The sequence below is a fragment of the Vipera berus genome, assembly GCF_964194415.1.
Source record: "Vipera berus genome assembly, chromosome: 2".
NCBI classification, from domain to species: Eukaryota; Metazoa; Chordata; class Lepidosauria; order Squamata; family Viperidae; genus Vipera; species Vipera berus.
The window spans coordinates 277,513,346-277,535,630 of record NC_138203.1 but is presented as its reverse complement, the minus strand read 5'-3'; the positions used below and the strand labels follow the sequence as shown (position 1 = coordinate 277,535,630).

At 45.6% G+C, this 22,285-nt stretch overlaps 1 protein-coding gene across 3 annotated transcripts in view; it reads right to left on the bottom strand.

The window, feature by feature from the left end:
* Positions 1 to 331: 331 nt before the first annotated feature.
* Positions 332 to 22,285, bottom strand: part of LOC308662631 (uncharacterized protein) — a 54,118-nt gene continuing 32,164 nt past the window's right edge. Inside the window, exons 1-6 of one of the 3 annotated variants that reach the window (XM_081318690.1) lie at positions 5,283 to 5,306; positions 3,863 to 4,425; positions 3,495 to 3,612; positions 3,292 to 3,374; positions 2,546 to 2,672; positions 332 to 1,641 (exon numbers count right to left, since the gene is read on the bottom strand). In XM_081318690.1, the coding sequence (XP_081174816.1) occupies positions 548 to 1,641; positions 2,546 to 2,672; positions 3,292 to 3,374; positions 3,495 to 3,612; positions 3,863 to 4,264 (1,824 nt within the window). In that variant the 5' untranslated portion in view covers positions 4,265 to 4,425; positions 5,283 to 5,306 and the 3' untranslated portion in view covers positions 332 to 547. Of the gene's footprint in view, positions 1,642 to 2,545; positions 2,673 to 3,291; positions 3,375 to 3,494; positions 3,613 to 3,862; positions 4,426 to 4,580; positions 4,691 to 5,282; positions 5,307 to 22,285 lie in introns of those variants that run through there. The other 2 variants (XM_081318688.1, XM_081318689.1) reach the window with 2 other exon arrangements.

Sequence of the window (22,285 nt, the reverse complement as noted above, 5' to 3'; positions counted from 1 at the left end):
ACAATTTAAAGTACAAATCGATGTGCTTAGCAATAGCCTTCATTCTATGTATATGCCTGTTTATTAGGGCTTTCGCCCCCCACCCCCCAAGCGGCATTATTACAAAGTCAGCTTATTGGCCCCAACAATCTGGGTCCTCATTTTACCTACCTCGGAAGGATGGAAGGATGGAGGTTTTGGAATTCTGTCCGCCCTCTGTATCTGAAATCCTGGGATACACAAGCTACAATCATCAACTGACTTATTTAGCCAGATTTCAGTGAAGCAGAGGGCAACTGAGTTGTAAAAATCAGAATTGCATGTGTTTAAAAGAAGAATTTCATCCATCTTATTAGCAAAAGAGTGAAGGAAGAGATTTTTTTATTCCATTTTTCCTTACTTTATTCAACATCCCTTACTCTATTCAAAATATCTTCTGTAGCATGGAAACGAGTATTTTGTATTTTATCAGCAGAAAGCTTTTTGAAAGAAATCTACTTTCGATATAAAAAAATGAAACCTGTGCAGTTTTAAAAAAATTTCTTTCAAAGCTCTTCTCACACTTCCTTTATTGATATGGTTTCTCCCGAGTGTGGATCCTTTTATGCCAAGAAAGAGTGGAACTCCTGGCAAAACTCTTCCCACACTCCATGCATTGATAGGGCTTCTCCCCTGTGTGGCTTTTCTTGTGAGAATTAAGACCACTGTTACTAGTAAAGGTCTTTCCACACTCCGTGCATTCATAAGGTTTTTCTCCTTTGTGATTCCTATGATGGATTATAAGAGAGTGATGATAAGAGAAGCTCTTCCCACACTCCATGCATTGATATGGCTTCTCCCCTGTGTGGATTCTTCTGTGGGAGGTAAGAGAAGAATTCCACCTAAAACCTTTTCCACATTCCACACATTTATATGGCATCTCTCTTATGTGGACTGTCTTGTGGGAATTAAGACTACTGCTACAAGTAAAGGACTTTCCACACTCCACACAACGATACGGCTTCTCTCCTGTGTGGATCATCTTATGGGTATTCAGATGATCGGTACAAGTAAAGCTCTTTCCACACTCCATGCATTTGTAAGGTCTTTCTCCTGTGTGATTCCTTTGATGGATTATAAAAGACTTAGAATAACAGAAGGTCTTTCCACACTCCATACATTGATACGGCTTTTCTCCTGTGTGGATCCTCTGGTGGGAGGAAAGATTACTACTCTTCCTAAAATGCTTTCCACACTCCACACATTGATATGGCTTCTCTCCCGTGTGGATCCTCTTGTGGAAATTAAGACTACTGCCACAAGTAAAGCTCTTTCCACACTCCGTGCATTTGTAAGGTCTTTTTCCTTTGTGATTCCTATTATGGATTGTAAGAGAGTAATTATAACAGAAGGTCTTTCCACATTCCAAGCATTGATATGGCTTCTCTCCACTGTGGATCCTCTTATGGGAATTGAGACTACTGCTACGAGTAAAGCTCTTTCCGCACTCTAGGCATTTATATGGTTCTTCTCCCATATCAAAGCCTTTTTCCATTCCACTTTGCGATTGCTTTGTTTCATCACTCTTTGGCTGTATCTGATCTGAAAACTTCCCTTTTCCCTCTTTTAAATGGATCACTTGGCATTCTTCCTTGCAATTCTTATTTTCTTGCGCATTAAAGCCTTGAAAAAGAAAAACGAAAACTGTAGCAAGAATAGAGGAACAATCACACTGTTTATTCCTGATCTAATCTAATCATTATTCCATGGTGTCACAAACTCCTGAATTGCATTGGACACAGTATCATGCTGGGGAAGTGACATACTCACCAGCTCACGAACTTCAATGAAAGTCTCATCCCCACTTGTCTACAGACCAGAATCCTTTGAAAGCCAAGGGGAATTCCTGGATGGCAATAGCTCCCCACCCTCAACTTAGGCTAATGTTAAACTCTGTACACAAGTGGGCACATCTCTTGGAAGGAAACATCCCTCTCAGGGCTCATCCCGTCCTGCTTATAGCAGCTCACACCCAACGGGGAGCCAATGACCAGGCTCAGGAGTCAATACTGAACCCCTAGTGGGTAGGACCTTGCTCAAGAGAGGCCACACCATCCCTGCATGCAGCCTGTCCCTCAGATTCTGGCTAGTATCTTCTATGGCATGGAAATGAATATTTTGTATTTTATGAACAGAAAGCATTTTTTTTTAAAAAAATTCCTTTATGTAAAAAAGGCTAGGCAGTTTTTCAATTTTTCATGCAATAAATTTCCTTCTTCCATAAAGTCAGATTGGTCAAACGGTTAAGGCACCAGGCTAGAAACTGGGTGAGTGTGACTACTAGTTCTGCCATAGGCATGAATGCTGGCTGGGTGACTTTGGGCCTGTCTCCCTCAGCTCAACCCAAGTCATAAGGCTGTAGGGAAAACAGCAGGAGCAAGTAATATTGGGGTTCGTGCGCTAGCTTTATTATTTAGAAAAAATAAAGTCAGAATATCAATAAATGATGTTTTTTATCAGAAATATCATCCAGGTCCTCCCACCCCCTGACTTCTCTATATTTCCGAGCACAGATAGGGATTCTTACCCAGAGAAGCCAGATTCCTGGAATTCTCCAGCATGACTTCTCCGTGAAGTGCTTTTTGGGCAGGATCCAGCTGAGACCATTCCTCCTTGGAGAAATACACAGCCACTTCCTCAAAAGACACAACATCCTGAAGAAGAAAAGACATTTCCCCATTAACAGATAATTCCAGAATAATTCGAGATTTTTCTTCCATTAATTCTAGGAAAGAGATCCAGTGAACAAAATGGGCATCTTCTGTAGAATGCAGAGTGAGATCTCACTGCTTTTGGCTGATGACATAACTGAAGCACATTGGATCTAGTTGGTGGCATTTGGAATGTCTTTCAGCACAGCCAACTAAAATAGTTTTCTTGGTTAATTGGCAGTTGCGTCTTATATCCACTTAATACTATATATATCCATGGAGATTCTCATTCCCCAGGTCACAGTTGTCCCAAAGATACTTTTCAAAAGGCAAAATAAGGATTTTTTTTGTAATGGTATATGAGAATGACCCTGGGAGACGGAAGGAACAGCCCCAATGCTCACAACTGTCTGGTCCATGAAATCTGATGGCAAAGCAGAAGGAGAAAGCATATGACAAAAGATCCCCTCAGAAGAGAGAGGATAGACTAATCTGAGCGTGAATGTTCAATGACCTGATGTCAAATTTGTATTGCTTAGAAACAATTTTACACATTGAACTCTAGAACAAAATGAAATCCATCCAAGATTCATGGACCTTTTCCGACGTTTCACCTCCTTACCTGAAGAAGTGGTTCAGCCAATCCTTCAGCTCCACTGCAACGAGGAGGTGACTCTAAAAATTCCAAGGACAGCTTTCTGCTCTCTGTGAGACAGAGAAAAATGGCAGAAGCAGATTTGTTAAAGAGTGAGATCGTAATGATGTTCAGCTAAAGAATCAGCTAAATGTTGAAATCTCACATCACACAGAAAGACCTTCTGTTACCTGGCGTGATGTCCTGACTTTGACCTTTCTGGAAGTTCTCCCTGTACAGCAGCTCTTGAGAGGGTTTGGATGAATCTATCCTCCCCTTGGGATACTCAGTCGTAGCTTCCAAGGTTTTCTGGACATGATGTGATAGGAGGAACAAAGGAAGAACAGAGATAGAAATGAATTATCATACTGCACCTTCAAGCTAGTAGAGAGCAATGTCCATTGTTGAAACCCGAAACAGAGTGGAAGAATTGCCCCAAATACATCCTCTGGAAGAGTAGGACAACTCGCTTTAGGAGTTAATAATCCCAGATAACTCTGAAAGGAATTGACAATTCAGAGAGCTTCTCTTTAGACCTGTTAAGACTATATTCTCACACCTGGAATTCTTCTTGCATCTTTTCCACATGCATGTTCAGCAAGAAGCCTTCGGCCAGGGCCACCGCCTGGGAACTGGTTTCCGCTCCACACTCCCGCACCCATTTCTCCATCTCTGGGGGAAGGAAAGCCAGGAACTGCTCCAGGAGCACCAGGTCCAGCATCTGGGCCTTTGTGTGTATTTCTGGCTGCAGCCACTGACAGCAAAGGCGGTGAAGCTGACTGCAAACATCTCGGGGTCCCCTCCCCTCCTGGAACTGCACTTTTCTGAAGTGACAGCAGTGGACCTCTGAACTGTTGGCTTCCTCTTCTTGGCTCTTCTGCCCAGGAATTGCCCCATTCTTCCCACAGCTCCAAGGCTGAACAGCTGGAGGGCTTTTTCCAGCTGGGCATTGTCCCTCCATCTTCTCTCTGGTCTCTAATCCAGTCCCAAAATGACTGGTGGATCTGCACAGGTTTTCCTAATCAGAAGAGGTTGGTCAAAATCTCCAAAGGCCATTTAGCCCTCTTCTCACACAACATATTTAAGACTCAAGAACAATCAGGAAAGATTTCCAAATTATATCTGAAATGGAAAACAAAAGAAAATCCCAGAAATACAAGTTGACCAACTGAGTCCTTCGGGAAAGGGCGGTATACAAATCCAATTAAAATAAATAAATAATAAACTTAACAATTGAGCACACACAAAACCCAAATAAGAAATTCTTACGAACCCACCAATATCTGAGAAGAGAGGCAAAATCTTTGTAGGAAGTGATGTATCTCTGCTTGGAAAAAAATCAGCAGTAACCTTCTGGATCAACTTCTTTCAAGTACTAAATAGTTTGGATACATAAATTTAAAATATATTTTTGATTTCTTATTCATGTTTATTCAAATAATTTTGATGGCTACTTGCAGCGTGAAAAGCAATCTCTGTACAATCCAGATCATAAATGTCACAGGTCCCAAATAGCCATTGAGATGAGTGGCTTTCTAAATCAATTTAATAGGTAAATCAATCAATATTTGAACTTCCAGTATCACTTTAGCCAGCAGAACCTCATTAAAGTCCTGGCCAAAACTGCTATGGCTACCTGAGAAATCACAATCAAGAAAACACCATTCAATGCAAACAGACTACCCGAATCAATAAACCAGCTTAACATGATATTTTCATTCAAGCATCTCCTGGAAAGAGTTTCCCCAATTTTAGCCTAATCCTGAATAGCTCCGACCTTTCCGGCGATCCTGATTTTCTTCCAGGAGGTAACGCATCGCGTCCGGAGATTTGATTTCTTTCCTCCCTGGCCCGTGCATGCACAGGTGGGGCAGGGGAACATGGGTCCCCGGGTTCCCCCCTTTCCACGCCTCCCAACCTGAAGTTTTGATTGTCTCCATCCACGGTCCAGCCCGTGAAAGAAACGTCCCCCCACTTACTGAACTCCGGAGTCAGGTTTTGATCTCCATCCGTGCAAAGCTCCCTTGCAGCCTTTTGGAGTCCTGCCAGAGCTTAGCCTAAGGCTCGCAGCGGGGAGGAGGCAGGGGGAGAGAGAGACCAAGAGAGCAGAAAGGCCCCTCTAAAACGGGCGGAAGCATTATCAGCCTGTTCTGGACCTGCTGGAAGAGCGCATGCTCAGTTCTTCCCTGAAGCGGGGGGCAGGTGAGGGCTTTGTAACGGCAATCCACGGAGCCCCCTGGTGGATCCTGCACGCAACGCTAGATAGACGCTGCAAGGGAATAGGGGAGATCAGTATGTTCCATGCGGGCCTGGGATGATGGGCATTGGAGTAGAAGGAAAGGGTCCCTCTAACATTGCCTGTCTCCAGCAGGCAACATTTTCTAGACTTTCCCTTTTTAATGTCTAAGAACGATCTGCCATCTTGTGAATACTGACAAAATCTCTGTGGCGGCTCAAAAGAAACAGGTACCTCTCTTTTAAACCCGGCTTGTGTGATGTGGTTTTTGGCAAACTCAGTCCTGAAGTGAGGGAAGATAAAGGGTCTGGCAAGTCACAAAATAGTAAGTGAAGGGTTAGGAAATTAAGATGTGTGTTGATTTTTTATTTGGTGAGTTCAATTATTACAGCTGCCTTTTCAAATTCTTGGCTCTGGGCGGCCAACTGTGGTTCAAAACGGCAAGTGGCAGCAGGAAAAATGAGAATAATTCTGAAGAAACGGTATCAAAAGTAAACAAGTTCCAAAATGGAGAGAAAGCTCAAATCATGGAAGTTGTAGAAATTTTACCTCAAAAGAAATGTCCATGATGGAGAAATGAATGGTGTCTCATAGGTGACTGGAGAAAAGGTGGAATTACAAAATGTAGGAAGGCAAAACTTGAGGAGTACATATAAAGTTGAAATGCCATGAGGGGAAAAAGGAAAATGGCTTCATTTCAGTACTCAATAGGGAATACAGCTCCGGAAATATGAGTAGGAATTTTGAAGATAATGTAAGGCAACTGCACTAAAGAAAATACCAATTTTCTTCTACCTAAAAGAGCTGAAAACTCCCATGGTTTGAAGAGATTATTCTGGGTTTAGCAGTGGCAGTGCAAGAACAACAAAGAGATTTATCTAAATTAATGAAATAAACAATGGGGAAATAGAGTTAAGAAGTAATTTAAAAAGAATGCAAATAGCATCTCTCTTGCCAATAGCCTGATCCTTTTCAGCATTTTTTTCTCAGTATTTAATACACTTGAATTTTAAAAAAGTATTATGAATAACCATATGCACTATTTAATTTTATTTAAATCCAAAATTTTATTCAAATGTAATTAGAATCCAATTAACTTTAAATAAATTTATTTAAATTGAATTTAGACATTTCCTTATAATTATAAAGACAAAATCACAATAGCATTTAAATTTATATACCGCTTCAGAGTGCTTTTCTATATTCTGTAAACTCTTAAGAGTCAGCCTATTGCCCCCCACAATTTGGGTCCTCATTTTACTGGCCTCAGAAGAATGTAAAGTTGAATCAAACGTGAGTGCATGGGAATCAAACTGTGGGCAGTTAACAGAAGTAGCCTCTAATACTGCATTCTAACCACTGTGCCACCATGACTGTAATGCTTCAACATGCTTCAAAATATTTGAACATGGATTTCATGGCTTCTCGTTCTAGTTTCTTTTGTGAGACGAATTCATTGTCCTGAAACTCTGTTCACACATGATACATTGATAATAATTTCTATATGCAGAGAAGGCCTTTGACTATTTGTACTTAGCAAGATCCTGATTTTCTTCCTGGAGGCAGTGCAGCACGTCTGGAGCTTTGATTTCTTCTCTGCCTGGCCAGTGCATGAACAGGAGGGCCGCAGGTGAACATGAGACCCCAAACTCCCCCATTTCCACGATTCCAAACCTGATGAAGTTTTACATGTCTGCATGCACGGTCCAGCCCACTTACCAAACTCCGGAGTCAGGTTTTGATCTCCATCCGTGCAAGTCTCCCTTCCAGTCTTTTGGAATCCTGGGAGGGGGGCGGATGAGGAAAACCAGAATTGGACTCTGTAGGAAGGGCGGAAGCACTTTCAGCCTTTTCTGCAAAATGCTATACGCCTCGGGTGAAAGCTTTCATGCTGGGTTCCCTCCTGAAGTGGCGTCAGGTGAGTGCTGCCCTGCCATTCAATCGGCTACCCCAGGAGCCTTCCGGTGGACCCTGCGCGGAATGCTAGATGGACGCTGTAAGGGCGTAGGGGAAATCATCATGTTCCATGTGGGCCTGGGATGATTCGATGAAGGAAAGTCCCTCTAACATTCTCTACAGCAGGCAGCAATTACTAGACTTTTTTAGTGTCCAAGAACCATCTATGATCTTATGAATATTGAGAAAATCTCTGTGGAGGCTCAAAAGAAAGAGGAGCCTCTCTTTGAAGCCCAGGTTGTGTGATGTGGTTGTTGGCAAACTCAGCTCTGAAGACAGGGAAGATAAAAGGGCTGGAAGAGTCACAAAACAGGGAGTGAAGGGTTAGGAAAATTAAGATTTGTATTGATTTTTTTAAAATTTAGTGAGTTCAATCATTACACCTGCCTTTCCAAATTCATGCCTCTGGGCAGCTAACAGTGGTTGAAAACAGCAACTGGTGTCAGGAAAAATGAGAATAATCCTGAACAAATTATCTTGCCTGAAAACAGAGGCATCAAAAGAAAACAAGTTCGAAAATGGAGAGAAAGCTCAAACTCATGGAAGGTTTAGAAATTTTACCTCAAAACAAGGGGCCATGATGGAGAAATGAATGGGAGATTGGTGTCTCATAGATAGAGGAACAGGGTTTTAGTTGTTTGCCTTTTTTATTCCTTTTCTACTCTAAAGGCTGATGACAAGGTAAGATTATTTTTTCTCTTTCCCCTTAGGATGTGGTTTGAGTGACCTGTGTGGTTCATGGGAGTGATTGTCTCCCTGACTTATATCCTACCATTGACCAGGGCTGGATTAGGGTTGGTTGGCCTCAGCTGCACCTAACCTTCTGCATCTGGGGGTGTTTAGAAAGCAAGGGGGATAATAATAATAATAATAATAATAATAATAATAATAATAATAATAATAATAATAATAATAATAATAATAATAATAATAATAATAATATTTATTTATATACCGCCCTTCTCCCGAAGGACTCAGGGCGGTGAACAGGGCAAACATATAAAAATACAAAGATACAAAAGTTAAAAAGAATTAAACACAATGCCCAGCTAAAACAATAAATATATTAAAAACAACAGTAAAATCCCCCCCCCCATCAGGCCAGGCCGGCTTGTTCGAATAAGTGGGTCTTCAGATCGCGTCGGAAGGAGCGAAGGTTGGGCGCCATCCGGAGCTTGACCGGCAACAGATTCCATAAATCCGGGGTGCCCACAGAGAAGGACCTCCCCCTGGGGGCCACCAGACGACATTCTCTGACTGGTGGCACCCTGAGGAGGCCCTCTCTGTGCGAATGCACAGGGCGGAGGGAAGTTGATGCCGGCAGCAGGTGATCCCTGAGGTACTCCGGGCCCATGCCATGTAGGGCCTTGAACACCATTACCAGTACCTTGAATCTCACCCGGAAGACAACTGGGAGCCAATGCAGCTCACGGAGCAGAGGTGTAACATGGGAGTATCGGGAGACTCCCAACACAACTCTCACGGCTGCATTCTGTACCAGTTGGAGCCTCCGAGTGATCCTCAAGGGTAGCCCCATGTAGAGAGCGTTGCAGTAGTCCAAACGAGAGGTCACGAGCGCATGAGTGACTGTACAAAGGGCATCCCGGTCTAGATAGGGCCGCAACTGGCGCACCAGGCGAACCTGGGCGAAGGCCCCCTTAGTCACGGCCACTATGTGGTCTTCCAAAGTAAGCCGTGAATCTAGGAGGACTCCCAAGTTGTGAGCCCTATTTACGGGGGGGTAATAGCTCACCCCCCATAGAAAGAGATGGAATATTCTGAATATCCTGGGATGCCGGTATGCACAGCCACTCAGTCTTGTCGGGGTTGAGTTGGAGTCTGTTCCTCCCCATCCAGACCCGAACTGCTTCCAGGCAACGGGACATCACGTCGAGGGCATCACTGGGGTGGTTTGGGGTCAAAATTAAAAGCTGGGTATCATCAGCGTACTGATGATACCCAACTCCAAAACCACGAATGATCTCACCCAGCGGTTTCATGTAGATGTTGAACAGGAGAGGCGAGAGGACCGACCCCTGAGGAACTCCACAAGCGAGAAGCCTCGAGGTCGACCTCTGCTCCCCTGCCAACACCGATGAACCCTGTACTCTCGAGCCTCAACAGTTTGCAAGTGGATGTGTTACATGAGCGCCTTTTATAGGTACATGGAAGGTTTAGACATTGGACAACTGTGTCTGAAATAGTATAGGCTTTCCTTCCTCACCAGGTGGTTGAATTGAATTGAATTGAATTTATTGAATTTATATGCTACCCTTCTCCCTAAGGACTCAGGGCGGCTCACAGCAAAAAATTTAAGAAACATGAAATACAAAATTAAAAAAATAATTAAACAGTAAATATAATAGATACATGACAATTGAACTCAGTAAAAGCCAAATTTAACAAACATAGCCAGTCCAGAGCCACTTGTTGGAATAACCAAGTATTCTATTCTATTCTATTCTATTTCTATTTCTATTTCTATTATTTCTATTTCTATTTCTATTCCTATTCCCAATATGCTTCCTTCTGTTGTCCAGTCCTAAGTGTGAAATTGATCTCAGCCACCCACGGCTCCTTGCTAGGCCATTGTGTCACTGACCAGGAATGTTCACATTGCAAGGGAGTGTTCTGTTCCAGCCTACTACCAGCCCTGCAGAAAAGTCAGGGACAACCCCTTTACAAAAGGCAAAAGGCTGGAAGTGAGCCCGCCAAATTTATTTACACAAAACAGACCCAAAACAGAGCAAACTGAGCAAAACAAAATACAAACCACAAAAACAGAAGCTGCTCAAACGGTTGCCTTCAGCAACCAGCCCTCCCACATATTCCCCTTTTAAACAGTTCAAGGCGTGGCTTCCCTTTGCCTCCTTCCGAGGTGCCCCATTGCCTTCCTCTGTTTACTCCTGATTGACTGCCTCCTGCGTCGGGCATCCTTGAACAGGGCCAGCTGTGGGTCATCTTCATCCACGCTGTCAGGCTCACACAGCTGGGTCTGAGTAGTAACCAGATGGGAGGGGCCTGGCTGAGAGCTCTGCGAAGCCTCAGAACTGTCCTCTGCAGGCTCTCCAAACCCCTCCTCCTCCTCTTCCTCTGAATTGTCCGACCCAACTGCCGAACCCACAGGCTGACCCTGAATCACAACACTATCCTGCACCGCAGGGCCCTTCCCTCGGGTCTGCTGATCCGGATGCGGTCGGGATGGAAATTGTTCATGAAAAGCAGACACCAAAGCAGGAGCATGAACGGTGGTCGTGTACTCCCAGGCGAACTCCTCTGGTCCGTAGCCTTTCCATTCAATCAGGTACTGGAAACGACCTTTCAGCTAATGGGAGTCCATGATTCTGGCGACCTCGTACTCGGGGGTGCTGTCTCCATCACGATGTCCTGATGGGGGAGGTTCCGCTCGGCAGAGTGGACAGGCCAGTTGCTCGGGGACCAACAGAGACCGATGAAAGACTGGATGCACGCGCAGGGAACGTGGCAGAGTTAAGTGATAGGCGACTGGATTGATGACAGCCTCGATTGGGAACGGTCCTAAGTATCGGTGATCTAACTTTCTCACCGGCCGTGTTGACGGTAGGTTCCTGGTGGACAACCAGACCCGATCTCCCACTGATAGTGGAGGCTTATCCCACCTTGACCAATCAGCAAACCTTTTGTAATCAGCCTTGGCCTTCTCTAACTGACGTCACACCAATCGATGGATCGCCTGTAACTCTGCCATGTAGTCGTTCGCTGCTGGCTCCGGTGAGTCCACGGGAGAAAGGGGGAAAAACCAGGGGTGATATCCCACATTGGCCAAGAACGGTGTCATCTGTGTGGAGGTGTGCTGCGAATTGTTGAATGCAAACTCAGCTATGGCCAGATAGTCCACCCAATTGTTTTGCTGCAGATTGACGTAGCAGCGCAGATATTGTTCCAGAATACCGATGACCTTCTCGGTTCCCCCGTCAGTTTGAGGATGATGCGCGGAAAAGAGGCAAATCTTGATATCCAACGCATGCATCAAGTCCTCCCAGAAATGGGCTGTAACTGGGCCCCTCTATCAGAGACGACTCTAACAGGGAGGCCGCACAGCTGAAACACCTGCTGAATGAACATAAATCCGTCAGAAAGTCCATGGACACAGCCCCCCAGGGTCTTTTGGGTGTCGGCAAGGGCTGCAGTAATCCAGGCGGGGGCCCTGTCCCTGATTTGGCCTGCCTGCATGGGATACAAGAAGTGACATAGGACTGGACGTCATGTCAGATTTGGGGCCACCAGAAGATACGGGAGACCAGGTTCAGGGTCTTGAACAGGCCAAAATGCCCCGCCGTCGGGTTATCGTGATACTGGCTGAGGATGAGTCCCCTGAGTGGCCCTCCTGTAACGCAGAGCCCGTCACAATAATACAAGAGTCCATCCGTGACCGTCTAAGGAGAATCTGGCCCCACCTCCTCCTTCCGCTGAGCCACCAACACATCCTGCTGCTGTGCCTCTCGGATCCGAGTGTTCTGTTCCAGCCTACTACCGGCCCTGCAGAAAAGTCAGGGACAACCCCTTTACAAAAGACAAAAGGCTGGAAGTGAGCCCGCCAAATTTATTTACACAAAACAGATCCAAAACAGAGGAAACTGAGCAAAACAAAATACGAACCACAAAAACAGAAGCTGCTCAAATGGTTGCCTTCAGCAACCAGACCTCCCACACATTCCCCTTTTAAACAGTTCAAGGCGTGGCTTCCCTTTGCCTCCTTCCGAGGTGCCCCATTGCCTTCCTCTGTTTACTCCTGATTGACTGCCTCCTGTGTCGGGCATCCTTGAACAGGGCCAGCTGTGGGTCATCTTCATCCACACTGTCAGGCTCACACAGCTGGGTCTTAGTAGTAACCAGATGGGAGGGGCCTGGCTGAGAGCTCTGCAATGCCTCAGAACTGTCCTCTGCAGGCTCTCCAAACCCCTCCTCCTCCTCTGAATCGTCCGACCCAACTGCCGAACCCACAGGCTAACCCTGAATCACAACACCGAGCCTGTATATCAACCGGCTCCCGCACCGCAGCAAAAGACTCGATCACTGTCCTGGGCAGAAGCTTGTCTTCCACTCGGGAATATTCGGGCTTCCTGGACAGAGCATCCGCTCTTTGATTGTGCCTGCTAGGTATGTACTTAACTCGGAAGTTGAACCTCGCAAAGAAAAGAGACCACCGGATCTGGTGTTGGTTCAAATTCCAAGCAGTCTGCAGGCTTTCCAAATTCTTATGGTCCGTCCGGACCTCGATTTGATGCCGTGCTCCCTCCAGATGATGCCTCCAGGCCTCGAACGCCACTTTGATGGCCAGCAGCTCCTTCTCCCAGATTGTATAATTGCGCTCCGAAGGATTCAGTTTACGTGAATGATATGAGCAAGGGAAGAGGGTACTGCTGGGCATCGTTGCCTGGAGTAACACCGCCCCAATGGCAATGTCGGAGGCATCCGCCTCCACGACAAACGGCCGTTGCGGGTCAGGATGCTTCAAGTTGGGCTCCTTCATGAAGGCTTCCTTCAAAGTCTGGAAAGCCCGTTGTTCTGGAGCATTCCACTGAAACCGAGTCTTCTTCTGCAGGAGCCGGGTGAGGGGGGCTGTCAAGGCAGCGAACCCAGGGATGAAAGCTCGGTAATAGTTGGCGAACCCAAGAAGTCGCTGAACATCCTTCACACGACGTGGGGATTGCCAACTCTGCAAAGAACTCAACCTTACTCGGCTCCATGGCGATGCCCTCAGGAGAAATGCGGTGACCCAGGAAATCGATGGTCACCCGGTAGAACTGGCACTTCTCCAATTTGGCAAACAGCTGATGTTCTCAGAGTCGCTGCAGGACCTGACGGAGATGCTGATGGTGCACCTCTCGCGACGGGGAGTAGATCAGGATGTTGTCCAAGTAGATCAGGACAAACAGATCTAGCAAATCTCGGAAAATATCGTTCATGAAATGCTGAAACACGGCGGGGGTGTTGGTCAGGCCAAACGGCATCACCATGTACTCAAAGTGTCCGTAACGAGTACCAAACACCGTCTTCCACTCATCACCCGACCAAACCCTGACAAGGTTGTAAGCTCCATGCAGGTCCAGTTTTGTGAAGATCTTAGCCTCCCGGAGTCGGTCCAAGAGTTTGGGGATGAGGGGCAGTGGGTAACGATTGCACACCGTGATGGCGTTGAGTTTCCTATAATCGCAGCAAAGCCGCAATTCGCAGGACTTCTTTTTAACGAAGAGCACGGGTGCAGACACTGGCGAGGACGAGGGCCAGATGAAACCGCAAGCCAAATTCTTCTCCAGAAAGTCTGACATGGAGTACAAACGCCCCACTGGGAGAGGCACATCAGGGACTAAATCAATGGGGCAGTCATAGGGCCTGTGTGGGGGTAATTGATCCGCCACTGTCTCGCTGAACACATCAGCAGTCGGACAGTTCGGGAGGCTAGGAAACCGCTGGGGAACCCTCCACCTGACCGGCACAGATATGGCGGGTGTGGTCCACGCACTGCAAGCTTGGGAAGGTGACCAAGTTCTGTGACCAATAGATCTGTGGGTCATGCACCTGGAGCCACGCCAGTCCGAAGACCACGGGGAAATGCAGATCTGTGGTGATATAGAACTGGATGGCCTCCACATGGGAACTGATGGCCATACATAATGGTTGCGTGGCGGCCATAATTGGCCCAGACAGGAGCACTCAACCATCGATAGTCTCCACTAACATGGACGGGTCCACCGGGCACTGGGGAACAGCTCATTTGGCCACAAATGCTGAGTCCATAAAATTTGTGGTGGCCGAAGAATCAATTAAGGCATGGACTGAAATCCCCTTTGGCTTGCCAGGAAGGATCAGACGTGCCTCCAATACCAGATGCTGTGGAGGTCCACAGGCAGCATCGGAAAGATGTTGCTCAGTGTTGTTGTGGGACGCCCGACCTATCACACCATCTAGATCAGGCTCAGGGCGTTTCCCAACAGAAAGGTAGGGGACTGTCTCAGGGCAGACTCAGTCACTGATGCCCGTTGTCGCTTCTTTGGGCAAAAAGCAGCCAAATGCCCAGGGTCCCCACAGTAAAAACACAACCCCCCGATCTTCGTCTGTTTATTTCAGTCGCCGATAGACGAGATCTGATGGCACCCAGCTCCATTGGTTCCTCCCTTTGAACTGGGGTCTCACACACAACGGGCTGCAGGGGTCTGTGGGGTGGCACGGTGACTCCTTCGCTGCTGCAACCGACCGTCGATCTGCAGGCGTAGATGGATCAGCCCATTGATCTCTGAGGGAATATCCACATGGGCCAGCTCATCCAACATCTCCTCCGACAATCCATCCTGGAAGGCATCCACAAGCGCAGCCTCATTCCAGGCAGAATCCTGGCTAAGCAGCCAAAAATCGCTGATATAGCCCTGTAGGGGGCGTTGACCCTGCCTCAGAGCTTTCAAACGTCGAGTAGCGGTCTGCGTCTTTATAGGGTCCTCATACATCAGACGCATATGATCACAAAACCCCACAAAGTTGTCCAACAATGGACTAGGTTGAGCCAGCAGAGGTGTGCCCCAACGAGCTGCATCACCAGAAAGAAGGCTTAACACAAAGCCCACCTTATCCCGGTCAGTGGGGAAATCAGCTACTCTCACGCTGATAAAGAGCTGGCATTGTCCCAGGAAAGCAGGAAACAGTTCTGGATTGCCATTAAATTTATCCGGCATCGCAACTTGGCATTTTCTCCTGGGTGGTGGTGATGGTGGGGGTGCAGCATGGACCTGAGCTTGCAATTGAGCCACCTGAGCTGCCAACAAAGCGAGTTGCTGGGTGAGCTGGGCATTCTCAGCATGTAGCTGCTCCATAATAATAATAAGGGGTGGGAGGCTGAAGGCACACTGTTCTGTTCCAGCCTACTACCGGCCCTGCAGAAAAGTCAGGGACAACCCCTTTACAAAAGGCAAAAGGCTGGAAGTGAGCCCGCCAAATTTATTTACACAAAACAGATCCAAAACAGAGCAAACTGAGGAAAACAAAATACGAACCACAAAAACAGAAGCTGCTCAAATGGTTGCCTTCAGCAACCAGCCCTCCCACACATTCCCCTTTTAAACAGTTCAAGGCGTGGCTTCCCTTTGCCTCCTTCCGAGGTGCCCCATTGCCTTCCTCTGTTTACTCCTGATTGACTGCCTCCTGCGTCGGGCGTCCTTGAACAGGGCCAGCTGTAGGTCATATTCATCCACACTGTCAGGCTCACACAGCTGGGTCTGAGTAGTAACCAGATGGGAGGGGCCTGGCTGAGAGCTCTGCAAAGCCTCAGAACTGTCCTCTGCAGGCTCTCCAAACCCCTCCTCCTCCTCCTCCTCCTCCTCCTCCTCCTCTGAATCGTCCGACCCAACTGCCGAACCCACAGGCTGACCCTAAATCACAACAGGGAGTTCAGTGGATCTCTTGTGGCCCAACTGGCTGCACGAGGGATTTAATTGACCTAAATACATGGGCTCAGTACAGGGGAAATATGAAATGAAGATGAGTAAGAATAAGGAACGTGCCCTCAGCACTTTTGAAAGTGTGGTAAGGAACTTTTCTAAGCTTAAAATCTGTTGGGATTTGAAAGCTGAAATCTTCATTAAATACAATGCTCTTTGGCTAATATGCCTAATGTATAGCCTCCAGGAAGATCAAATGATTTGGGGGGTCCTTGAGGCAATGGGGGATTATGCCCAAAGAGGCATAGACAAAGATCAGCAAGCTTATATGCTTTTTTTGGACCGTGCAAGGAAATTGCCCTTTAGCGCTCAAGGTTTGCACTTCTTCAGTACCCCCTTCTTATAAGGGACTTTATTCCCTTACAGAACATGTTGCTATCGGAAGGGGGGATAAGACAATTGACAGGCTGAAAATACCTTGGTAGGTCTTGGATTAAGTTAGTAAAAGGTAAAGGTTCCCCGGCATATGCGTGCTAGTCATTTCCAACTCTAGGGGCCGGTGCTCATCTCTGTTTCAAAGCTGAAGAGGCAGCGCTTGTCTGAGGACATCTCCGTGGTCATGTGGCCGTCAAGACTAGACACCAAAGGCGCACGGAACGCTGTTACCTTCCCACCGTAGTGATCCCTATTTTTTTACTTCCATTTTTACGTGCTTTCGAACTGCTAGGTTGGCAGAAGCTAAGACGAGTAACAGGCGTTCACTCTGTTATGCGGCACTCGGGATTCGACCCACCAAACTGCCGACCTTTTGATCAACAAGCTCAGCGTCCGAACCCACTGAACCACAGCGTCCCGGGATTAAGTTAGCACTCTTGAAATGTAACACAATGTGGAGCCAATCTGTGTATCTGTCTTCAGCCCACATAATCAAGTCAGCCAGAGTTTGTAATGCATTGTTTATTCAAGCTTTGGAGGAATATACATTGCAAATAGAACGAATGACGAAAACTCTCATGGAGAATAAAATGGTTTACAATTGATAATTAATGTCTCTAAGTCCACACAACAGGATTTCTTTAGTGTGGTTACATTTTTACACCATTAGTTGTAGTTATAAAAGCAGAGACACCCTTCCTTTTTTACTGGAGGTTTCTGCAATTCTGTCCACCCTCTGTATCTGAAATCCTGGGAAATGCAAGCTGATATCATCAATTGGTTCATTTAGGCAGGTTTCAGTAAAGCCGAGGGAGGCTGAGTAGTAAAAAATCAGTTGGATATGTTTAAATGAAGTCTTTCATCCATCTTATTAGCAAAAGAGTGAAGGAAGAGGTTTTTATTCCATTTTTCCTTAGTTTATTCAAAATCTCTGCTCACTTACCCCTTCTTCGCTGCTGTCTCCTTTTGTTTTTGTTTTTCCATTGTTTAGAGACAGCTGCCACTTCCTTGATGACAATCTCCTCTGCATTTATAAAGATGTATGTGTGTGGGGAATAGCCACAGAAAACTGCCCGTTAAAAAAATATTGCTTGATGCTTAACAGTTAGTCTCTTGAATATGAAACACAAAGTGAATCACAGAATAAAAAAAAAAACTATCAGAGAACATTTTACCGAGGCTGCGGTAAGAGGCCCATTCTTGAGGGGGAAGGAGAGAGGCCATACCATTCCTGTATGCAACCCTCCCCTCAGATTCCTGTTAATATCCTCTGTGGCATGGAAATGATTATTTTGTATTTTATCAGCAGAAAGCATTGTGAAAGAAATCCATTTTGTATCCAAAAAAGGAAACCTGTGCAGTTTTAAAATTTTCCTTTCAAAGCTCTTTTCACACTTCCTTTATTGATATAGTTTCTCCCGTGTATGAATCCTTCTATGCCAAGAAAGAGTGGAACTCCAGGAAAAGCTCTTCCCACACTCCATGCATTGATAGGGCTTCTCCCCTGTGTGGATTCTTTTGTGGGATATAAGAGCACAATTCCACCTAAAACCTTTCCCACATTCCACACATTTATATGGCATCTCTCTTATGTGAATTGTCTTGTGGGAATTAAGACTACTGCTATAAGTAAAGGTCTTTCCACACTTCATACAATGATATGGCTTCTCTCCCGTGTGGATCATCTTATGGGAATTAAGATGATCGGTACGAGTAAAGCTCTTTCCACACTCCATGCATTTATAAGGTCTTTTTCCTTTGTGAATCCTATGATGGATTGTAAGAGAGTAATTATAAGAGAAGGTCTTTCCACATTCCAGGCATTGATATGGCTTCTCTCCAGTGTGGATCCTCTTATGGGAATTGAGACTACTGCTACAAGTAAAAGTTTTTCCACACTCCATGCATTTTTAAGGTCTTTTTCCTTTGTGATTCCTTTGATGCATTGTAAGGGAGTAATTATAAGAGAAAGTCTTTCCACATTCCAGACATCGATATGGCTTCTCTCCAGTGTGGATCCTCTTATGGGAATTGAGGCTAGTGCTACAAGTAAAAGTCTTTCGACATTCCAGGCATTGATATGGCTTCTCTCCAGTGTGGATCCTCTTATGGGAATTGAGGTTAGTGCTACAAGTAAAGGTTTTTCCACATTCCAGGCATTTTTATGGCTTCTCTCCAGTGTGGATCCTCTTATGGGAATTGAGATGACTGCTACAAGTAAAGGTCTTTCCACATTCTATGCATTCATAAGGCTTCTCTGCAGTGTGGATCCTCTTATGGGAATTGAGATGACTGCTACAAGTAAAGGTCTTTCCACATTCTATGCAATCATAAGGCTTCTCTCCAGTGTGGATCCTCTTATGGGAATTGAGATGACTGCTACAGGTAAAGGTCTTTCCACATTCCAGGCATTGATATGGCTTTTCTCCAGTGTGGATTCTCTTATGGGAGTTGAGACTACTGCTACAAGTAAAGGTCTTTCCACATTCCAGGCATTGATATGGCTTCTCTCCAGTGTGGATCCTTTTATGGTAATTGAGACTACTGCTACAAGTAAAGGTCTTTCCACATTCCATGCATTGATATGGCTTCTCACCAGTGTGGATCCTTTTATGGTAATTGAGACTACTGCTACAAGTAAAGGTCTTTCCACATTTCAGGCATTGATATGGCTTCTCTCCAGTGTGGATCCTTTTATGGTAATTGAGACTACTGCAATCAGTAAAGGTCTTTCCACATTTCAGGCATTGATATGGCTTCTCTCTAGTGTGGATCCTCTTATGGGAATTGAGGCTAGCACTAAAAGTAAAGGTCTTTCCACATTCCAGGCATTGATATGGCTTCTCTCCAGTGTGGATCCTCTTGTGGGAATTGAGATGACTGCTACAAGTAAAGGTCTTTCCACATTCTATGCACTGATATGGCTTCTCTCCAGTGTGGATCCTTTTATGGTAATTGAGACTACTGCTACAAGTAAAGGTCTTTCCACATTCCATGCATTGATATGGCTTCTCTCCAGTGTGGATCCTTTTATGGTAATTGAGACTACTGCAATCAGTAAAGGTCTTTCCACATTTCAGGCATTGATATGGCTTCTCTCTAGTGTGGATCCTCTTATGGGAATTGAGGGTAGCACTAAAAGTAAAGGTCTTTCCACATTCCAGGCATTGATATGGCTTCTCTCCAGTGTGGATCCTCTTGTGGGAATTGAGATGACTGCTACAAGTAAAGGTCTTTCCACATTCTATGCATTCATAAGGCTTCTCTCCAGTGTGGATCCTCTTATGGGAATTGAGATGACTGCTACAAGTAAAGGTCTTTCCACATTCTATGCATTCATAAGGCTTCTCTCCAGTGTGGATCCTCTTATGGGAATTGAGATGACTGCTACAGGTAAAGGTCTTTCCACATTCCAGGCATTGATATGGCTTTTCTCCAGTGTGGATTCTCTTATGGGAGTTGAGACTACTGCTACACGTAAAGGTCTTTCCACATTCCAGGCATTGATATGGCTTCTCTCCAGTGTGGATCCTTTTATGGTAATTGAGACTACTGCTACAAGTAAAGGTCTTTCCACATTCCATGCATTGATATGGCTTCTCTCCAGTGTGGATCCTTTTATGGTAATTGAGACTACTGCTACAAGTAAAGGTCTTTCCACATTCCATGCATTGATATGGCTTCTCTCCACTGTGGATCCTTTTATGGTAATTGAGACTACTGCAATCAGTAAAGGTCTTTCCACATTTCAGGCATTGATATGGCTTCTCTCTAGTGTGGATCCTCTTATGGGAATTGAGGTTAGCACTAAAAGTAAAGGTCTTTCCACATTCCAGGCATTGATATGGCTTCTCTCCAGTGTGGATCCTCTTGTGGGAATTGAGATGACTGCTACAAGTAAAGGTCTTTCCACATTCTATGCACTGATATGGCTTCTCTCCAGTGTGGATCCTTTTATGGTAATTGAGACTACTGCTACAAGTAAAGGTCTTTCCACACTCCATGCATTTATAAGGTCTTTCTCCTTTGAGATTTCTTTCATGACTTCTAAGAGAGTAATAATTATAGGTCTTTCCACTCTCCCTGGAGTTATATGATTCTTCTCCCATATCAATGCTTCTATGGTTAGGAAGCCAACTAACCCTCGGAAAGCCTTTTTTCATTCCACTTTGTGATTTCTTTGATTCACCACTCTTTGGCTGTATCTGATTTGAAAATTTTCCTTTCCCCTCTTTTGAATGGATCATTTGGCATTCTTCCTTGCAATTCTTATTTTCTTGCCCATTAAAGCCTTGAAAAAGAAAAATGGAAACTGTAGCAAGAATAGGAGAAGAATCAAACCTTTTCTTCCTGATCTAATCTTTGACCTGGGACCATTCCATATTTCCATGTACTCCCTAAGGGCACCGAATACTGTATCATGCTCGGTTAGCAACATATCCACCCGGTCCTGAACTTCAATGAAAATCTCATCTCTTGTCTGGAAAGCAAAATCTCTGAAAGCCAAGGGGAATTCCTGGATGGCAATAGCTCCCCACCCTCAACTTAGGCTAATGTTAACCTCTGTACACAAGTGGGCACATCTCTTGGAAGGGAACATCCCTCTCAGGGCTCATCCAGTGCTGCTTATAGCAGCTCACGCCCAACGGGGAGCCAATGACCAGGCTCAGGAGTCAATACTGAACCCCTAGTGGGTAGGACCTTGCTCAAGAGAGGCCACACCATCCCTGCATGCAGCCTGTCCCTCAGATTCTGGCTAGTATCTTCTATGATATGGAAATGAATGTATTTTATGAGCAGAAAGCATTTTTTTTAAAAAAAAATCCTTTATGTAAAAAAGAAGGCTAGGCAGTTTTTCAATTTTTCATGCAATAAATTTCCTTCTTCCATAAAGTCACATTGGTCGAACGGTTAAGGCACCAGGCTAGAAACTGGGTGTGTGAGACTACTAGTTCTGCCATAGGCATGAATGCTGGCTGGGTGACTTTGGGCCAGTCTCCCTCAGCTCAGCCCATGTCATAAGGTTGTAGGGAAAACAGCAGGAGCAAGTAATATTGGAGTTCGTGCGCTAGCTTTATTATATAGAAAAAATAAAGTCAGAATATCAATAAATGATGTTTTTTATCAGAAATATCATCCAGGTCCTCCCACCCCCTGACCTCTCTATGTTTCCAAGCACAGATAGGGATGAGGTTTTACCCCCTGTTGATAGGGCTCGCAACTTGGGCGTCCTCCTGGATTCACAGCTCAGTTTGGAAAATCATATAGGAGCCCTGAGCAGGGGGGCTTTTGCCCAGATTCGCCTGGTGCGCCAGTTGCATCCCTATCTGGACCGAGATGCTCTACGCACAGTCACTCATGCGCTCGTGACCTCCCGGTTAGACTACTGCAATGCCCTCTATATGGGGCTGCCCTTGAGGACCACTCGAAGGCTTCAACTGGTGCAGAATTCAGCTGCGTGAGTTTTGATGGGAGCTTCCTGATACTCCCGTGTAACACCTCTTCTCCGTGAGCTACATTAGTTTCCGGTTGCCCTCCGGGTGAGATTCAAGGTGCTGGTAATGACATATAAAGCCCTAAATGGCTTGGGTCCAGACTATCTAAGGGAACACCTGCTGCCGGCATCATCTTCCCATCGTCCTGTGCCCCCCCCACAGGGAGGGCCTTCTCAGGGTACTGCCGGTTAATGAATGCTGGCGGGTTATTCCCAGGGGAAGGGCGTTCTCTGTGGGTGCGCCTGCCCTATGGAACCAACTACCCACGGAACGTAGGACTGCCCCCGACCTTCGCTCATTTCGCCGGGACCTGAAAACTTGGCTCTTTGATCTGTTTGGTCCAGACTGTGGGGCTGTTAATTTAACTAGGTTTTAGATTTACTCTTGGGGCTTGAATTTAATTTGTTTTAATTGATTTTAATTTTTTGTATTTCATGGTTTTAACTGAC